General features: G+C 36.0%; 1 protein-coding gene across 1 annotated transcript in view; it reads left to right on the top strand.

The window, feature by feature from the left end:
* Positions 1-17,813, top strand: part of CDH4 (cadherin 4) — a 1,142,022-nt gene that overhangs the window by 2,868 nt on the left and 1,121,341 nt on the right. Inside the window, exon 2 of the mRNA XM_027850675.1 lies at positions 379-490. Within this exon, the coding sequence (XP_027706476.1) occupies positions 379-490 (112 nt within the window). The remainder of the gene's footprint in view (positions 1-378; positions 491-17,813) is intronic.

Here is a 17,813-nt window from a genome sequence, read left to right as displayed (position 1 = left end):
TAACCCCTCAGTCAGCATTCTATTCTTCAGTGACTTGTCGTTTTATAGAAAACCCATTCCTTGCTGTCTGTCTCATCAGCCCCATTGGAATGGTTCCCTGAAGCTTGCATGCAGTGAATGTCCAGCTTAGTCTTCCTGAATAATACCTCCCTGTCTTGCATGACATTCTCTCTGTAGCTCTTCCTTTCAGTTATAACTTTAGACAGCTGAGAATCCATGTTTTCAGATTGTCTGGGAAAGACCTTCATAATTCAGTTTGAAGCCCCTTCCAAACTCTAGCTATTATAGAAAGAGAGCACATAATCATGTTATCTATTTACCTATTTTTCATTCCCTTATTTTATTATTTAAAAAAAAAAATTGTTTCTTTACCCTTAGGCCCACAATGGAAATCTTACAGTAAGAGCAGCCTGCAAACCGGGTTTCTCCGAAGAAACTTATACTGCTCTAGTCTCCCAAAGTGTTCTGCAAGGAGAAAAGTTACTTAAAGGTAGGGGGAAATAAGTTATGGTATTCTCAATTGGGAAGAGCACTCATTTCAAAACAAGTCGTAATATGTGTAATGCCTATTTCCCAGGATTGTTGTAAGACTCAAATGAGATAAAGGTCTGTAAGGCTCTCAAAGTACTACATAAAGGTCAACCATTATCATCATTATTTTGAAGTTAAGACTTTGGTACTGTTCTGCACCAGCTTTGCCTAAACAGTGTTTCTAAGGTGAACAATGTACAAATTGGACTACCTGAAAGTTATTTGGAATCCCATGTGAATTCTTTAGAATTCCTGTCATTTTTGAGTGAGGTGACTAATTTCCTGGCCAAGAAATTGAAAATGGCACATAGCCTCACCCAAATAATGTGCAGATGAGACTTTTCCCAAGTATTTTTATGTATGAAATTCAGGATTCTTAAATTATCCCTGCTTTGAAATGCATGATAAAGCAGACGTTGTTGTTGCAAATGTGGTAAACAAGCCTACAGACATTCTGTTCACAAATGTGGCATTCATTTTCATTACTGCCCCACTGACAACAAGAAAACACACATGCAAGAAGAAACTACCAATTAGCTTTATAGTAATTGCAGGATTATATTCACTTTTGTGATGGCAAACTCTAAGACAGCTTCAAAATTGAAATGACAATAGATCATCCCGGATATTGATCTGTTTCCCTTTCAAGCCAAACTAATTAAACTTTATATTTGCATGGTAAAAGAAATCAGTTTTTCTTCTCTAAGAGGAAGAAACCTCATATTTAATACATTGAGCTATGTCTCTTCCTTATCTATTCCAGATTTTCCCATTGTAATAGAATTTTCTCCGAATTCAAAGTAAAGGAGGTTGGGAAGTTTACATAATGAATTATTATATGTTAAAATCTATTGCTGTATAGATTATCAAATAACTTGTTTCTATGGCATTCAGAAAGGCACGAGTTTTATTTTCTAATTTGAACTTTCCAAGCAGTTTGTCACTGAGGTGGACTATGTAGTTTTCTTTTGAAATGAAAAACAGCTATAGGTTTTAGATACGTTAGAAGTTTGTAGTGAAGTTTGGGCTTCACTTCTAGCTTGAGTCCTGTTGAGACAGTGCAGGCTTCTATGCTGATATAACCTGTGTACCTGTTTGCATCTTCATGGTCTGCCAATCAGGATTTTTTAACTGTCTCTAATGTCTCTTATTTATAACTCATCAGGAAACATCTGAGATATCTTCTAAATCAGTCAGATGATGATATTGAATCCCTCATTGAGTGATAGAAAATTTGTAGGCACTTGGTATATTTATGTCTCCATGAGGTAGAATGTAATAGAAAATGAAAAAAAAAAAAAAAAAACAAAACCCTGAAAAGGTTTTTGAAACTGGGTGAATGTGATTCAAAAGACCACTAAAAGAAATGTAAATATTTGCATATGTGAAATTTTTAAAAAGTATGATGTATCCTGTGTGGGAATCTTTAATTTGTTGAGGATAAATATATCCATATAGTCTCATTAAAAATTAAGAATTCTCTTTTATCTAATTGTTATGTAAAGTATAACAATACTTATTGTGCCTCCTTGATGCCTTTATACCCCCAATAACCCCTGTCCCCCCAGCATGAGTGTGCTAGACTCTTGGGATGAGTTTATTCATTCATTTATATTTGTTTTGTTTCTAACCACAGCTATAATTTCATCAATGCAGCGAATCTCCTTGAGAAAACAGCTTTTACCAATGAGATTCAGCACCTTTTCTGTGATGTAGTTTTAGAGATTTGCCAGTGGCACTGAGAGGTTAAGTAATTTGCTGAGGGTTGCACAGTCAGTATGTGCCAGATTCAGGACTTGAACCCAAGGCTTCCCGATTCTAAGGCCAAGTCTCTATTCCCTTTACCATGCTGACTTTCATGGCTCTATATCTATATCAATATTGATATAGACATCTAGATCTATATATGTATATATCTATGTATATGTACATATATGTGTGTACATATGCACACATGTGTGTACATATGCACACATATGTATATAGGCACACACATGTATACATATGTGTACATATATACACACACCTAATTTTCCAGTAGATTATAAGCTCCTTGAGGGCAGAGGTTGCTTCTTTCTTTTATTTTCGTCTTTTTACTCAGTATTGTGCACACAGTAGACATTTAATAAATGTTTGTTTAATTGAATGGAGTTGTGTATAAACTTCTGTTGTCTATAATGTAAGGGGGGTAAGTGATGTCATTATATAAATACCTAAGCAAGCACATGCCTGTGCTCAAACATATGTTTAATTTGTTTGACTTTTTTTTACTTTTCAAACACATTATACCTGAAATATATAAAAGTGAGCTTTATTTTCATAATTGAGTGAAGGATTTGCAAAGTACTTCACTAAACAGTGAAGAACCCTATTTATTCTCTCTTATTTTATAGGTAGACCAAAGTAGAGATCCATTCCTTTGAGCTTGGATGTTATCCACCATTTTGTTACACTGAATTCAACTGGCTAGTTGTCTTTCATAAAGTCCATAAAATTAGTTAACAAATGGCTCTTCCCCACTTACCCTCCCCCCTTTATAACTATTTTTAGTAAAGGAGGCAAATTCTAAAATAATTAAATCAAGGAAATGAACACTCCCACAGTAAATTATAGGACTTTTTACAAGCATTTTGAATAGAACCATGTATCAAAGTAGCATGTGAATCAAGTTAAACAGATAATGACAGCTTAAAATTGAGTTATTCCAATAGAAATGGTTTAGCCTTAATTTGACAACAAAAGCTTTCACAGAGTCATTGTTTTATTATAAGTATGCCATAAGCTATTCACTACTACATTGTGGTTTATCTGTTTGCCTGCATCAGCTCACCAGCATCTTAAAAACCTACAGATTCCAGCAGGAGCTATTTGTTACACAGTAATTAACTTGTTTATGATAAATGGATGTAAGAAATGTCATGGCATTTTGTTTTATGTCTAAATGAAAAGCATTTACATTCTAAAAAATCTCATGCTAATTAGGCTTAAAATAGTTGTCTCCAATAGGGTAGCAACCACTATGTACTGTGAACCTTTGAAAGCATAATAGCTAAATATGGAGATGTGGGGTATGAGTTTAGCTGATTTGTGGCACTAGGAGATCCCTCAGATAGGTTGTCTAGTGTCTTTGCTTTTCCTAGAAAGTAGTTGAATGCAATTGCATGTACTCTTTTTCTTTAGTTTCGTTTATTTTTTTTGGTGGTTGCAGAGGGGATAATATAACTACAGACATGATTATTGATATATAGTAATATCTAAAATTGGATGGTTATGCCCTTTTTCTCAAGAACAATCATAAATCTTTAGTATGGTCTGGATACTCTAGGGTGATTACTAAGCTTGTATCTTTTTTCATGGCTTTGTTAGTAATTTATGTTTAACTTAACCTGGAGACAACAGTCACCTGAAGATTTCATGAAGTCTAATATGCTACCACAGAGCGTGCAGAGTGTCAGAGAAGCTTCAGACCACCTTGATGTCATGTTCTGGGGGTTGGGCTTTCTAGTAGGGACGAAGGCTTTGTGCTCCTTGTTATGGAATACAATGGGGGCAGGTGAATAATTCATTTTTGGGGGGGAGGGGAGTAGCATGACAATGGTGGTGGCATTTCGGGATAGTATAGTCATTCTCTAAGATCATTCCCACTTTTTTCAGAATTCTGTTGAATGTTCCCTTTAAAGTGTGTCAAGGCATGGGTAGAAGGAGGAGCAGGAGAATCGGGCTAGATAATGTCAAAGTCTCCTTCCAGGTTTAATCTCATAAGGCTATGACCTTTGTCATCTAGATAAAGTTATTTCCCTAATATAAGAAGGGAAGGGGGAAGGAGGTTAGGAGGATGAATTGTGATATATTATTACACAGTAGGAATTAATGAGGTTTGAAGGGAGTTACATGGCATCTAAGTTAAAATGTAGTCACCTACAAATTAAGGGTTAAAAATATAGACACCACCTGACATCAGCATAATAGGAAGATCACGTGAGATAACATAGGTAAAGTGCTTTACAAACGTTAATATGTTATATCAGTGATACTAATAATATTTTTATTATTATTTATACACACTGTTCTTCATGTCAATAGTTTTTAGCATGTATAACTTTATGTTGGTTCAGCAGACTCAAGATCTGTTTACTCTTACTATTCCCCTGTTTGAACACGTAGGTGGCTCTTTTTTTGGATGAGGATTATGCACCAAAAGTCACTTGTGATCACTATAAATAACCAAGGCTATCATTCAGCTGAATAAAATAGTGACCCTACTTAGTTAAATAAAGATTTACTTCCAGTGGCTGGTAGGTAAAGTCCATTGGTTCAAGGGGCTTAAATCTGGAAGGAACCTTTGAAAGCTTCTCCAATCTCCTTATTTTACAGGGGGTCTGAGGTAAAAATTGGCTTGTTAGAAGCTGGGATTAAAGTTAAATCTGTGTGGACAGGACTTAGTTTGTGGGTCTGGCTCTGGGTCTCTTAATCTCAATTTCCATTTTGATTTGATTTGGGCCAGTTAGAGATATTCTTTACATATCCACATCTGAAGCCTTCCTACTTTGGTAACATCAAAACACCAAAAGGTAGCTATTTTTTTTTCTTTTTAAGCAACCATATTGTAGTGGCAGGAGTTTATCTACTGTAGAGCTTATTGTTAATTCAATTCTTCTCCTCTGTTCCAGTCTACCATATTTTTGCCAGGTCCTTTTTGTTAAGTTCTGTTTTTAATAGGAGTACTATCAGTAGTGTGTAACTTTTTAAAGTAAAATAGTAAAATGATATAAAGTACAATTCAATGCAAAAAATGATATATAGTACAATGATATAATATAGTACAATGATATAAAGTACAATAACAATGTGTTATTTCATATTTTTTCTCTAGACCAAAACCTATGTAGAAAGGCTCACAAATATGAGGTTGTAGGATGCTGTTAAGAACCACTTCGTTTATTCTTTCTCTGTCTCTGTGTGTATCTCTGTCTATGTCTGTGTGTATCTGTATCTCTGTATGTCTCTGTCTCTCTGTATCTTTCTCCCCTCCCCCACATACATGCACACATATAAGTAGATAGACATGGATAGCTAGTTATATTTGTAGGTATATAACTAGCTATCTATATCTATCTATGGGTAGATGTATAACTAGCTGTCTATATCTATCTATATGCAAGTACGTAGTACAGTTGATAGTGTGCCGGACCTAAAGTCAGAAAGGCTCATCTTCCTGAATTCAAATCCAGCCTCAGACATTTGCTAGCTATGTGACCCTGGGCAAGTCACTTAACCCTTTTTGACTCAGTTTCCTCATTTGGAAATGAGCTGGAGAAGGAAATGGCAAACCATTCCATTATCTTTGCCAAGAAAATCCAAAATGAGGTCATGAAGAGTTAGACATGACTGACACATCTATCATATCTATCTAAATATCTGTAGCTAGCTAAATATAGATATATGTATGGATACGTATATTTGACATAAATGTTAAATGTTGAATTATTTTGCTTCTCTATAACATAAAAATCATATTATATCTTTAAAAGATGTATTGTAGTATTGTAAGGATTTAGTATTACAGTTTACACTGAACAGTCTCTATTAGAGAGGCAGCATGTGTAGTGGATAGACAACTGGCTTCAAAACCTGGGTTCAAGACTGACCCATATTGGCCTTATGATCCTGGGCAAGTTAACCTTTCAATACCCAAGTCAACAATTCAAGACGATAAGGTGCAGAGGAAGTGCTAACCTGCATCAGTCCTGTCTTCCACTTACTATTAATAGGGTCAGTTTCAATTCCGTTTTTTCTTTGTTGTAACTCTTATACTTTTCTTTCATTTAATCCTTCTACAAGTTGGAAGAAAACATTTCCTGGAACCTGATGGTACTTGAGAAAAGTGACGATTTCCTGGTAGTTCTAGTAAATAAACATAAAACTAGTGATGGTAGAACTTTGAAAAATGTGGTATGTATTACATTGGATTCTTCCTTTGAAATAAATGGGAAACTTATTATACTACCACCTCTTAAGTTTAAATACTTGTTAAAATTTTGGTATTCATCTAATTCTGATCTGGACTTTATAGACTTCTCGGCTATGTTTACTGGACTTGCCCTCCACTGGGAACAGACCCTCCTTTGCAAGCAGGTATTTTCTAATGCTGAACATGTAGTAAGCAGTCTGAGCCTAGATCTCTCACTCTGCTTTCAGCCTCTGCCAACTTTTGGAAAAGCAGAAGATGGAAAGATCCTAATGAAGTTTCTAGCCAGTTTTGGAAACCCTTGAAAACATTTGATGAGCTTGGTTTAGGAAAGCTTGGCTCTTGCTTGAACCAATTTACACAAATTGTGTATAATGTGGGTGAGTTGTAACATTAATGAGCTTTATGATTGTGGATCAAGAAAAGTACACAGACACACACACACACACGCACACACACACAAGCTTATTGTCTGCAAGGATCCAGGAACACTCAGCCTTTCCTTCCATGTCTTGATGTGGAAACTTGTAGGAGATTATGGCCTCTACATCTAAATGGTGGATTTTAACCCATTCTCAAAAGTCATGGATATTTCCTGGATCCTTTCTCTAGGATTATAGTAATAAGGTGCCTAAAATGTTGTTCTCATTTTTTGTTTGTTTGTTTTTAAAGGACATTGTGCTTGTTCTTCAAAACATTTGTTCTTTCCGTTGCTGACATGAACCATCATGTACTCCTATTTTTGAATTGGTGTCATGGTCCTCTGGGCTTCATCAATGAACAGTTACTAGAATGGTAGCTTGTTTAAGACTCAGTGAACTTGAGCTGATGGGCTTTTCACTCACACTTTCCTTTATATAATAGTCTCAATGGACTGACTCTGTGAGACCACTTTTATTTTGGTATGGCTTTTAAGACATATAATTTTTACCTTCAGAAATATAAATTTCCTAATTATACCCTGCTGGTATTTTTTTCAGTGATTTTTTTGTTAAAGTTTAAGAGCATATTTAGTATAGTTAAATGTATTGTTTGCCTTATGAATCTTATGATATGAATTTTTAAATGCTGGAATTTGAAAGAGATTTTTATGGATTTTTAGGTAGTGATAAATGAAGGCAGGCTAACATTAAGGAAAGGGAGTTTTCTTTTTCTTTCTTTTTTGATGAAAGCATAGTTAAATAAACATTAGACTTAATTAGAAGCATTCAGATAAAAGAAAACAAAGCATCTGTCTTTTCAAAGGATTTACCTATTATTCTGACTTTTTTGAAAGTAAAATCTTTTTGCTAGTGAATTCCTGTATTTAAAAAAGAAAAAAAAACTTTCAATTAATTTCTTTCAATCAGGGGCTCTAAAGTTCTCATATCTTTATTGTTGTAAAACATAACAGTACTTGTGAGCCCCAATAAGCTCCCACTTAGGTAATAGAGATAATATGTATAGTTAAAGTAAAGAACACTGGATTTGGAATTATGAGGAGGTGAGTTCATCTATGTTCTCTCCTTATTACTCATCTTTGTGATTTTTATGGAAGTCACTTAACCTCTCAGTTTTTTTTTTCATCCGTAAAATGAGGATACTGGACTAAGAGATGATCTCAGTTCTGAATTGCATGACTCTTCTTGTGATGTAAGGGGTTCAGTTATCAGTCAGTATATCTTTTTTTGGCTAATCTTGTTGCTTTTTCCTGATATCTCACACTCTTTCAGGGTAGTGACTCTGATGGCAACTCAGTGCAACTAACTCTTCCCCTTTGGTTCTTTTGCCCAGAAAAATACTGAATTGTCTCTCTCTTCTGTGAAGACTCACAGATCATCTCCCTTCTTTCTTTCTCACCATTTGGCAAAGAGGAGGAAGAATAAATGAAATGGTCCTTTTGTAATTTTGGTCTGCTGATGGGGACTGACATGGGATTATAGGATCATAGATGACCTTAACATTCATCTAATCCATCATCTTCATTTTGCAGATTAAGAAACTGAGATATAAAGCGAGTACCTTGTCCAATATCACATCATAGGCATCATAATAGGGAAAATTTTCCAGAATTTTGCAGCCCTTCGGCAGAGCAGTCTAGTAGAAAAGGGGCTGGACTTTAAATTCCCACTGCTGACTCAGCTGTGTGACCTTGACCAAATTAATCCACCTCTCTGAGTTCCTACTTCCTCATCTGTAAAATGGGGATAATAGTGCTTGGGCAGCCTACCTACTAGGGTTATTGTGAAGTTCAAAAGATTAATTGTGTAAAGCAGTTTGTAAGTCTTCTAGCACCACAAAAATGTTAGCCACTATTTATTATTTAATATCAGCTTACTCTGTCAGGGGACAGTTAGATGTAATTCAAATATGACTCCTACTACCTAGAAACTCACTTTTCCTATTCAGTGTGATATTACAGATTAAATATTTTTAAATTACAAGTCTGATTAAATTCATTCTACTTAAGAACCTTTAGTGACTATCTATTGCCATTAAGATAAAGTAAAAAAAAAACTCCTTTGCTTTACATTTAAAGTTTTTTTTGGAAATAAATTTGGTTTTCCAGCATTATTTCACTTAATTCCTTTCCCCTCAAATCTCATGCCTCTGGACTTTTGCACAGGATTTTCTTCATGCCTAGAAGGCATTCCCTTCTCATTCCTGCATTTTAAAATCCTGTTTCCTTTGAGACTCAGGTCACTATCACATCTTTTAGAAGATGATCTCTTCTATTTGTTAGTATTGTCTCCTCCAGAAAATGATCATATACATGTACATACATATACACAAATATGCATATATATGTATGTGTTTAAATGCTTTGTCCTTTTCCATATTGTGCCCCTCCCCCCAGTAGAGTACAAACTCATTGAGGGGCTGGTGCTATTACTGTTGTTTTTTGTTATTGTATCCCAAGCACCAAGCATAATGCCTTGCATATAGTGAACAAGAAATACTTATTGGATTTTATCAGTAAACACATTTTAAATGGAATGTGCATTATTCATCCATTCTTGTTACTTATTCTCATTCAGCCCTAGGCTAATAAGTTTTTTGAGTTAAATGAGATCTTACAGTATTGGAAGGGACCATAGAAATCATCTAATTAAACCTTTCACCCAATGTAGGACTCTCTTCTATAGTTTCCTTAACAAATGATCATCGAGCTTTTGTTTGAACCCCTCCATCTATTGGTCACTCCTTTTGGGAAGTAATTGTTCAGTGACTTTAACAGTTGCAACATTGGACTGGAATCCACTTCCCTGTAACTTCTACTTATGATCTCAAGACTGACTTTTTCAGCCAAAGTTCATCTGACCCTTCTTTTTAATGACATTCCTTTCAGGTATTTGAAAATGGCAATCTTGTCCCCTGTTAGTCTCCTGGATTATCAGTCTTGTTGGTTCTTTTGCTGCTGTAATAGTTTAGCAACTACCTTAGATGGCCATTAAATAAAAGCAACAATGTACAATTGTGGTACAAATTCATTTTAGCTCATATGCTTTAGTAATAAAAGTGACAGCTATCTAGGTGACATGGATTAGTAGCACCAGATAGGTTAACTTCCATTTGGTTCATTTAAAACTAATAGAAACTTTATCGAGGGGCTATCACCATCTGGGCAATTTTTCTTTCTAGTTGCCAAAAATTAGGATTTAGGTTGGTAGCTTCTTAGTGGGCACTAAAATGAAGATTTTTCCAATGTTTATGATCAGAGAAGTGTAAAATAAGGACCAAGGTGTCAGTAGCTGAAGATCTTGCTTCTTTCAACTTCATCTTGTTTGGATTCTCAGTGTTTTCTTCCTGACAGTGTCTCGGGATTTAGGAAGGATTAAGGTAAGCTTTTAGAGAGCTATAAACATCCTTGGGCCACAGGAGGGCTGCCCCATGCTTTACTAATAAGAACACATTCCATGTGATAATTTAGAGTAGAGATATTACCTTTCTTGGTGAAATTCATACAGTTAAACCTAAAAGTTTAGTGATAGGCATCATTCTAAGAATGCTGTTGCTTTTTTAAATGAATGTATTCTATTTAAAATATGGCTTCTTAATTTCCCACACTATATATGATGTACGTATACACTCTACATGCATAGAAGGACATAATTTTTTTGCCCTTGAGCAAATCAAGTGGTAAATGAGACCTCAGCTACCAGGATAGTATCTCGTTTTGTGCCAGAGGAAGTGACTCAGGACTGTGTGTATTTGTGTGTATTATACACACACACACACACACACACACGAAGGTCCACATATGGGTTGAATGTATACATTAAGAAACTGTGCTTGGAAAGTGAAGAGGGACAGAGAACATTGCTACAGACAGAGGTACATTAGCTACAATCTACAATAGCCTTAAAATGTTAGTTTCATATCTGAAGAGCTGCTACAGTAAACAGAGATACTGAGATAGGATGGGTCAGTGTCATTTTATATGCATTGTTATTATTCTGGAGGGTATATGTTTTACGCCATAACTGGCATCCTAAAATGCTATTCAGATGAGTACATTGAAATAATGCTATGCATTTCAATCCCACCTAAATTGTAAAAGAGGCACTTCAGTGTAGTTTAGTATTTTATATTATAAAGCATGACATTGAACAATTTCATTGAAATTAACATATGCATGGAACATTTGATCTCTTCTCATTATCTGCCTCTGTCAAATGGAATCTTCACAAGCATTATGGCTGAGATGACATCACATAGGTATATTGTAAATATTTTGTTAATCTAAAGCTTACTCTCCATTTGAAAAATGGATTGTTTTACAGAAATGCAGCACTTCTGTTAGAAAAAAGGGCAGACTCCCTCTACTGCTGAGATGCGGAGCAGCTCACTGAACAGGGACATAGTGATAGTACATTTTCAGGCAAGGAGGTATTTATAGAAACTTCACTCCCTAAAAATGCTTCACTGGAGAAATGCAAAAAGGCATTATTTCAGGGTCTGAATATCTCACTTCTTGTTTTTCAGGCAGCTTCATCTTTGCACGCTGGTTGCTTTGTTCCATTGAAAGCTGACAGTTTACAACTGGGCAGAGAAAGCTGCTGTTGAGCCAGCTTTCAGTGGGCCAAATATTCCTACCATTTACTCTTCTCCAGTAGTTAGCACTAAAGTATGTTGCATCTGCACTCTAAATGAAGGTCTAAACCATATTTTTCCAAGACAGTTGCTGGTGGTGTTTTAAAATAGTAACAGTAATGTTACAACATTACTATTAGATCAGCCTACTTATATCAGTGGCTGGAGTAACCACATTAGTATCTGCTTAGGTTGAGTGAATCTTCATATTTGCACAATTTTATGTGCTCACCAGGAAGGGATTCCTTAATGGGAGGTATAGCAAATGGACAGTTTCAGATGTTGTATCTTGGCTGTTATGATGAGTCTGTGGGTCAGATATTGGTCTGTAGGTAGTACTTTGCATTTAGATGGAACGCTAGAATGAACATCTTGTAACGTTTCTGACGGCTAGAGTTTTAGGGAGACTGAATCTCAAAAGTTCTTACAGCCAGTATGATTGGGGAGGGAACAGTGTCTAGAAATCGACAGCATACGCTCTTCACCTGTAGCAGAGAAGGTATAGCACACCTGGCATTTGCTTTGCTATGGTGTATTTTATCATAAATGTCAAGTTGCTGCTAAGCAAAAACTCAAAGACCAAAGAAAAAACAAAAAACAAACAAACAAAAACCACATACACACAGGGAAGACTCAGTCTCACTGGATAGAAGAGTTTTGTGTATCTTTGGAAAGAAAAGTTGAGGACTTTGAAAATTAACTTCAAGCTTCTCTTTCAAAGGCTCAGATTCTGTTTTAGCATAATGAGAATTGAAAGGGGCAATATTTCTGTTTTGTATAGTTTAAAATAAAACATTCTCAAAGGGGTTTTGCTAATCTCTGGTGGCCATCACCCTTTGTTTAATGAATAATTTACCCTTTTGCCTTGCTGTACAGTTCCTCATTGCTTGTAAGGACCCATTGAATATTTCATTGATGGTGCCAAGTGATTGTTGGATATTAGCAGTTTGTTGATAGGTTCAATTTCCTACATGATTCAGTGTTTGTCACTTCTTAACCTAGGCAAGATATAACTCTTGGCTTCCAGACATATATTAGGCTTGTTTTCAGCCACATTGATAGATACATTGGATTTAGAAAACGGCGTGGATTCTGATAGTGCAACTTACTTTACCTTTTTGTTTCTTTACTCAGCCCTAATAAAATAATCACCTTCTTTCACCTATTCTAATATCTCTGGAAATTATGGAGACATTTCTGGCGTAGTAGCTTATACCTTTATAGCAGCTATAGACAGGAAAATACACCTCTGGAAGAAAAGACTTCTATCTGAGTTACACAATCATAGATTTAGTACTAGAACAGACTTTAAAGATCCTCCATTCTAACCATCTCATTAAAAAAAAATAAGATGAGAAACTGAGGCCTGATGAGGTTAATTGACTTGCCTAGATCACAGAGTTACTAGTAGAGCTGGGATTTGAACCTAGGTCCTTTGACTCCAAATTGAACACTTTTTTCCAGTATTTCATGTTGCCTCATGTGATCTTACCCCAACATACATGTGACAGTTAGGGCCAGTGTGTTATAATGGATAGAGTACTGGACTTGGAGTCATCAAGACCTAGGTTCAAATCCTGATTCAGAGACTGTATGGCTATGGGAAGTCTCTCTAAGCCTCATTTTCCTCATCTGAAAAACATGAGTATTAGATTTCTGTACATGCTTATTATAAGGCTCAGAAAATGTATGTCAAATGCTCCTCAAACTTTAAAGTACTATACCAATGTCAGTTATTATCATGTGAAATCTTTTTTTAATCTCAATAAAACCTGAGGTATCAATTTATGATGTTGAATATAAGAAGAGATATCCCCCCCCATCTCTGCTCCCACATGTGGAATGAGAGACCTGCCTTTTATAGTGGTATTTTTTTTATCAAGCTGTGGTTTCATGCCATAGATTTCCCCCTGCCCCTTTATAAATTGCGTACATTTGAGCCAGGGACCTCTTGGCATTGGATATATATTTGAAATTGAATACCTAAATTATGCAATGATTTTAAAAGCTTTCTAGGATCATTGGAGTTGAAAGGCATTACATAAAAATAAGTTACTTCTTGTTATTTATTAATATGAGTATTGGTATGATTGGATTATGTCCCATCATGTTTGACGCTTGAGTATGAATGAGTTGATAATGTTAGAAATGAATATTCAAACGTGTCAGCCAATAGGCACCCTGGTTGTTCACAAGTGTTCTTACACTTAAAAAAAAATTGATTTAGAATGGATCTTAGCCCTATTTTTTTTTCTTCCAGACATAGTGGTGATAGTATTATAACATTTCTTTATTATTTTGCCCTTACTTTTAAGGGGGGAGTGAGGATAATGCTATAGACTATAAGTTTGTGATGAAAAGTCCACAAAATTATAGAGACTTTGAAATAAAGCTATACTACATTATTATTTTTTATTTTATTCCTTAAAAAACATTAGGATTGATCACATAGAAATGTAAATTAAACTTCCACATTGGAAAAAAAAAGTTACATGTTTTGAAGGATAATAGTTTGTAAATGTCAATTTTTTCCTAATCCCAGCTAATAAAAATAGCTTAGCAGACACAGATGACATTCCACCAAAATTACAAAGGCCTCTGATGACCATTTTCAATTCTCATATTCTCTGAAATTACTATGGTTTCATCATAGACTAGTATTTTACACATGTGCTTGAATAATACGGCATTTATAAAGAGAAAATGGAGAGAAATGACACAACTGAGTCCCGAGGAGCATTTGGTTCAGTTGTTTATGGTTTTAGCATTCAATGTTTATTCCAGATTGGGAGCTTGAGAAACTATCCTATGCTCATTATCTTCATCATTACATTCGTGTGGATTAGACTAACGTATGCAGGCAATGAACAGTGACAAAAGTGAAAACTACTATGTGGTTGCCACAAATTACCTGGGTTGGGGACTTGTCCTCAGAAACTCTAAATTATGATGCTCATCTCCGTATCTTTATGATACTTGAAAGTATTTTCTCTGCTTTTGTGGATTATGAATCCAGGAAACAGGTTTAGGAACTTTTCCAAAGGCTCATAGGAAGGAATAGATATTTCAGTGAATGATTTGAGGCAGCTAGGTGGTGGATAATATAATGGGTGTGGAGTCAGATAGATATGCATTCAAATCCAACCTCAGACATTTACTAGCTGTGTGACTCTAGGAAAGTCATTTAATCTCTCTCTGCCTCAGTTTCCTCATTTGTAAAATAGGGATGCGGCAGCTAGGTGGCACAGCGAACAGAGCGCTGGGCTGGGAATCAGGAAGACTCATCTTCCTGACTTCAAATCTGACCTCAGAAACTTACTAGCTGTATGACCTTGGGCAAATCACTTAACCCTGTTTGCCTAAGTTTCTTCATCTGGAAAATGAGCTGGAGAAGGAAGTGGCAAACCATTCCAGTATCTCTGGCAAGAAAACACTGAATGGGATCATAAAGCATGGGATACAACTGAACCAACTCAACAACAACAATAACAACAAAAATAGGGATAATAATAGTACCTACCTTACAGGATTTTGGGAGGATAAAATGAAATAATATTTGTAAAACACTTTGCAAATGTTTAATCTCTATATAAATGCTAGCTAGGAGAAAGGAGATGAATAAACATTTATATAGCACTACTATATGTCAGGCATAGTAATAATAAAATATTTATCAATATTAACATAGAACATTTATTCACATTTAGTTATCTTATTATTAAATTCTTATTTTTGCCCCTTATTTTAGGAGATTGCTTCCATTAGTGATGCATGTCTGTTGTGCATATGGAATGAATGACTGTAAAATCAAAGAAAACATGTTGCCCCCAGCTTAAAAAAAAGGCTCAGAGTGTTTTAATTTTCCTGCTCTCTCCATATCCAATGATCTTCTGTTGCATTAAATTGGGCACTGCTAGCAACAGTGATCCTTAGTGAGACGAGGCAGCTCTCGGCTTCCAGCACTGCTGAATCAGCACAACAGGGGGACAGGCAGGCTGTCTTTCTAATTTCTTTGTGAGCAGGATTAAATTACTCTGCAGGCTGGATTTGAGCCATAGGCCATAGTTTTACAGTCTTGTAATATGGTCTTGGAGCCTGAATCATACAAGCCCATTTGTCTACCTGTTTATTACCATAAAGCTTTCTCACTTTACAACCCATCATCTCCGGCTCTCTTCTGTCTCCAGAATTTTAAGTATAAAATGACATAAATTAAAAAAGAAACCTAAAAACAACAGTTGAAGATTCTGGGCACTGCAAAATAACAAAGGCTTTAGCTTCATGCTGGAGCATGAAAAGGAACATGCAGTAATCAGGGGAGACTCCAGGTGGCAAGACTACGGTGCATTATGATAACAGCGTTTCTTACTTTTGCCTTTTCAGGTATATTTCATTCTTAAAAAAAATCACAGGAGGGACCAGAAGGACAGGTGCTCAGCAGAAGGTATAGATTTTAAGGATACATAAAACTGACCTGCTTGATAACGTAGGCTTACTTGAAACAAAGCAGCTCGGGTTGGGTGAAGAAAAACTGGAGGACTGGGGTAGGGAGTAGGAGAGAGTAAGAGCAGATTGAGAAGCAATATACATTGATCAGATATGTGAATCTATTAGCTTTTTTTTTTCTCTCTCACGTTGTCCCCTCTAATGTCTTTTCTGTTGAGGATTTAACATCAGTTACAAAAGAAGTTCTAGGAGAAAGTTTCAAGACACATTTCTTCCCTGCAGTTCTACGAGTGTTTTGGCAGTTTGCTTCTACCTCTCTGGTCAAACAGGCTTGTTGGAGATCATTAGATTCTAATAGGGAATAATTCTGGAAGGGTAGCTTATAACGACAAGAGTACTGAGCTTGGAATCGGAAAGTATGGGTCCTAATCTTGATTTTGCTCTCCACTGGCTGTGTGACATTGGACAAGTTACTTAATCCCTCTGACCTCGTTTTCCTCATCTATAAAATGGGAGTGTTCACACTTTATTGTGGGGATATTATAAGTGACACACTTCATAAACCACAAAGCACCATAGAAATTTGAGCTTTTGCAGTAATTCTGTGACAAAACTAAAATTGCCTGTTCCTTTTCCAAGGCTGGGAATCCAAAGAAGTATGGAATTAACTGACCTATTCAAGTCACAAGGATGAAGGGGCTACCCGATAAGCATAGCTAGAGGCAGCTCTGACTTGCTCCCTTAGTGTACATAGACAGGCACATCATTCCTTGGCTCTTGAAAGGTTTCTGTTTTATCAGGAAGGTATCTCCTTCTTGTGGTTATCAAGGAATTATCTTATTGTACTTCTGTGCCTGATAATTACAAAAAAAAAAAGTATAGCCTTCTTGCTTAAATACCAAGGTAGACAAAGTTTTGTCCTTATTATAAATGACGTTACTGCTGATTATTTTTGTTTGTATTGACCATTACATTCATTCCCTATTAGTTTTCTTGCTATAAGACAAAGGTGGGGGGTGCAACCACTGCTGATTCTCTTTTGTGCTCTTGGAGGGGTTCAAGATGCTTCAGTGCATCTGCTTGGGGCTGTGGTGGCTTGCAAAAGCTTATCTATTTATTTCTGAACATATTGTGCCGTTAATCTACGCCTCCCGTCTCCCAATGGAAACGCAGTGCACGAGGCTCTAGCCTCTCTCTGGGAAGTTATTTGATTTCTGAAGTAAGAAAAAGGATTAATGCAGCTGGATTTTGATAAGCTTGGTCCTCTAGCATGATACAGGCCCCTTCATCCTGCTAGCATCTCTGACAGTCGGTTCGTTAGGCAGGAGCACTGCAAAGTGCTGATATAGGCCGTGCGGAGATAATTGTAGCTTTGGTGTTTAAGGTAAGTCTAGTGCTTTCCAATGCTAAAATGATAACCTGTTTAGGGAAAGTCATAGAGCCAATCTGCTGTCGTGGGAAGACATAGGACAGCTTCACTTATATCACTGAAATCTAAGCACATTTCTCTTCTCCCTTGCACAAATTAAAGTCTTGTTTTGTTTATATTTCTACTATTAAGCTAGAATTTAATGCCAACAAGTTGTTTCTGTTGTCTTCCTGGTATACATGTATTGCCAAAGAGCAGAGACAGAATCTATATCTTCCTATATTTCATCATAATCCTAAGCTATTTGTTATAACATGAAGCATGAAGACTATATGGCACAGTGGCAAAATAATTAAATTGGGAATTTGACAACTTGGGTTTGAATCCTAACTCTAGGGCACTTTAGATATGTGGGACCCTAAACAA

The sequence above is a fragment of the Vombatus ursinus genome, unplaced genomic scaffold (assembly GCF_900497805.2).
Source record: "Vombatus ursinus unplaced genomic scaffold, bare-nosed wombat genome assembly UNPS02000580.1, whole genome shotgun sequence".
Classification (NCBI taxonomy): Eukaryota; Metazoa; Chordata; class Mammalia; order Diprotodontia; family Vombatidae; genus Vombatus; species Vombatus ursinus.
This window is presented reverse-complemented; position numbering and strand designations above follow the sequence as displayed.